We start from the raw sequence: 3,651 nt of genomic DNA on the forward strand, positions 1-3,651 counted from the left end.
ACAAGATCTTTTGACAGGATCATCTCTAACAGGATTTTCTCTGACAAGATCTTCTGACAGGATTATCTCTGACAAGCTTTCCTCTAACAAGATCTTTTGACAGAATCCTCTACCAGATTCTTCTTCTGCCAGGATCTCTGCTCGAACTTTTCAGATCTGCATATCTTCTGTTTTGTCACATCAGGATTTTCTTGAGCCACACAAATATCTCCTGACAGCTTCTACAGGCCCCAGAATCTACAGGATATCTCTGCTCAGGCCTGACAGGCTACTTATCCTATATTTTAGCTTGTGAGATTTGTTTTTCTCAATGCTTTGATTTGTCTTGTCATGGGTACAGTCATTATGGACGACCCTACACTTCTTGTGGCCTATATAAGGCCCCCATGTACCCCTGACTGAGCATTATTGAAATATGTTTTCTTGTTGAAACTGTTGTTTCTTCCCTCTTAGTGTTCTCTTTGTTAGAGAGTGCTTGTGTGCTTGTGGATTCAAGTACAACCCTTTGTGGACTCAAGGGTTGGAGAAGCTAGTTCTGTGGACTCAGGACTTAGCTACTTCAAGTAGAGCAAGGCTTGTGGACTCAAGTCGTGTTCCTACACCGTTCATGTGCTAAGGCTGCGTCACAATACATATCATCTGTATGTGTCATCCATCCATATATAACTCACCCAACATAGTTATTCAACATACCCACTTAATATTCATTTATATACATTAACTAATCCATAAATGTATATTTAATCAATAAATGTATATTCATTTATTTTGTCAAATAGCTCTTATCATTCCCTAATTAACATTTAAAAGGCATTAAATCCCTATTATTCATTCATTGTGGAGAACCTTGCTCAACACTAGCTAGCCATATTATATAATGAGTCAAGATGCTATTTTCATTGATTAACTTAAATACCAGTGAAACATTACCTCACCAAGTTTGAGTTCACTTGTAGATTCTTCTAAAATTGTTTGGCGAGCTCAAGTATAATTAGAAAACTAGAAAAGTTTCCAATTAAATCTGTGATCTTATCCACATATTTTGTAAAGTACTTTACATAAATATGATATAAATTTTACAATACTTATACTTAATCTGTTTTTTCCGCTTTGTAGTTTTAATTTATCGCATTTTTTTGAAGAAATATTTTATCACATTTTATTTATAGCTTATAGTTTTCAGCTTCAATTTGGTAATCTTTATGCATATCTTTTCTATAATACTTTGGAAAACAATCATATTCATGGAGTCATGACAAACATCATCTCCATATAGAAAGCTAAAATGTATACATTCCCCCATAAAACTTTTTTGGATGTAACTGATGACAAAACTTTTTGTAATGACAATATGTTTGAATCTTTGTTGGAAATTAAGACTTGTATAACGATCTGTTTCAAATCACTTCACATATATCTTCTCCCCATCAAAATCATTTCTAATTGTTCAATTAAATCATTGAAAGTTGAGTGACGTTAAAAAAGCGTACAAATAAATGAACATAAATTTTTAAAAGACAAGACCTCAACAGAAAAAATATTGGAAATATATTTTTTATTGGACAGTGGGAATTGGGTATTTGCCTAAATATCCAAATTCATGGATAACTGGAAGAAACTCCAGATAATGGAGGGTTTAATGATATGCAAATGTCTTTCATTTTCATCTCACATGAAATAGGGCAAGGCATGGAAAAATGCTACATTTATATCTCAAGATGCCAAATCCATAATATGGTGATGAGATATCAATGCATTCCATCTTGGCTCTGTAAAACATGTCATTAAATCTTGGTGATTCATAAAACTGTCAATTCTATTTGAACATAAATTGGGAGGGGGGTGTGAAACAGTCCTTTTATTTAGCTCATTATCATTATGATTAATTTGCTAAATCCCAAATATAACCGTTGTAGACCGACCCTAAAACCTCTTCACTAATTTAACCGGTCGCACGGTCGTCGCGGGGTGAGGTTCAGATTTCGAACCACCCTTCGCGCACACCCCGCGGTCTCTGGGGCAGAGCGGTTGAGCAATCCTGGGCGGTTTTTTATAAGAAAAAAAAAAGGTGCCGGGCCGCTGGCCGCTGCTGCTCGTCTCCTATTCTTTGAGTTACGAGAATTCGCAAATCTCCCATGCTTTTTTTTCTCTTTTGGAGACATAGAAGGGAAAATCGCTAATACCCAAATTTAAGAGGGTTAAGCTCAAAACCCTCTCCAAACTTAAAAAAGCTAAACCACACATCCACTTCTACAAGGGTACTATGTCAAATCCTAAATTCAAGAGGTCTAAATCTTAAAATCGACGTCTCACGCCGTCACGCGTGAGACGTTGCCAACTAGCCGTTGGCAATTCTAAGACCCCGAAAATCCGACCGTTACCTCCCCACCCCACTTAAAAAACCCTCTAGAGATTTCGCAACTTAGAGAGAGAGAGAGAGAGAGAGAGAGGATGGTGGCGAGGACGCCGCAGAGCAAGGACAGAAGGCGGGCGGCGCCGCCGCTGAGCCCCTCGGTGGTGAGAGAGACGGTGAAGAAGGTAATAGCAAGCAAGAGAGAGAAAGAGAATAATCGACTAAGATATAGAGAGAGAGAGCTGACCTGTTCTTCGCCTTCCCCGGTCGCAGGTGGAGAGATGCGTGGCGAGGCTACAGGAGCTCCAGTCGACCGTCGCCGGCGTAGACAAGCCGTTAAAGTCCAGGTTAGCTCCGCTTTTCCTACTCACCTGAGTTAACCATGGTTAAGTTAACCGGACGATGAGTTGACTCGGATTTGAAATTAAGCTCGCCGGGCAAGGGCGGAGAGTGGCGGAGCTTGTCGCTGCCGGCGATGTTGCTGGGGGAGACGGTGACGGAGATAATGGAGGCGAGCGGGTTCGCGAGAAGAGTAGACGGTGGAAAGGAGATGAGGGCGAAGAGAGCGAGGGAGAAGACGTACCCGGCTAAGTCCCCCCCCGTGAGGTCGGCCAGGGCGAGGATAACCTTCAAGCCGGCCGTCTCTGCAAACGATAAGTTCCTCAAGGCGGGGTCTCCGGTTGTTTGTAAAGGGCAGAGGCACAGGTTCATGGTTAAGTCCCCGGCGGCGGCGGCGGCGGCAGCGGCGGCGGCGGCGAGATCCAAGGCGGCGGCGCCGGCGAGGCAGCGGCGGTCGTTTTCCCCGGCGAGGCTGGCCACGAGGTTGGTTTCCATGTCGCCGCTGAGAACCCGGTCCTCCAAGAGAGAGGCGGCAACCCCAGCCGCCGCATGAAAATTTGACGTGTGAATTCGATAGAGAAATCGGTTAATTGTTATCTATTTAATTCCGGTGAAGAAATAAAAAGATCTATACAATTACATAAGGATTATTACTTACGCGTGGGTATGACTGCGATTGTGATAAAAAATTTGGGAATTAGTGATAATTCTGGAGATCGCCAGCTACGAAGCGTTTCACGAGGCTGCAGAAGAATTGAACATGGAATGTTGGGTAGAATGAGGAGGAAAAGCTTCCGGTGGCGAAATAAAAAGATCTATACAATTACAAAAGGAATGTTAGTTACGCGTGGGTATAACTGCGATTGTGATAAAAAATTGGGAATTAGTGATAAGTCTGGAGATCGCCAGCTACGAAGCGTTTCACCAGGCTGCAAAAGAATTGAACGTGAAATGTTGGG

The 3,651-nt window shown here is 42.1% G+C and overlaps 1 protein-coding gene across 1 annotated transcript; it reads left to right on the forward strand.

Annotated features, from left to right (window-relative positions):
* The first annotated feature begins 2,380 nt into the window (after window positions 1-2,380).
* On the forward strand, window positions 2,381-3,336 carry ATN (cyclin family). Its single transcript, XM_078579596.1, has 3 exons — window positions 2,381-2,538; window positions 2,627-2,700; window positions 2,783-3,336. Exons 1-3 carry the CDS (start codon window positions 2,452-2,454, stop codon window positions 3,243-3,245), a joined length of 624 nt encoding a protein of 207 aa, XP_078435722.1. The 5' UTR covers window positions 2,381-2,451; the 3' UTR covers window positions 3,246-3,336.
* Window positions 3,337-3,651: the final 315 nt, after the last annotated feature.

This window comes from Wolffia australiana, chromosome 8, assembly GCF_029677425.1.
Source record: "Wolffia australiana isolate 7733 chromosome 8, ASM2967742v1".
NCBI classification, from domain to species: Eukaryota; Viridiplantae; Streptophyta; class Magnoliopsida; order Alismatales; family Araceae; genus Wolffia; species Wolffia australiana.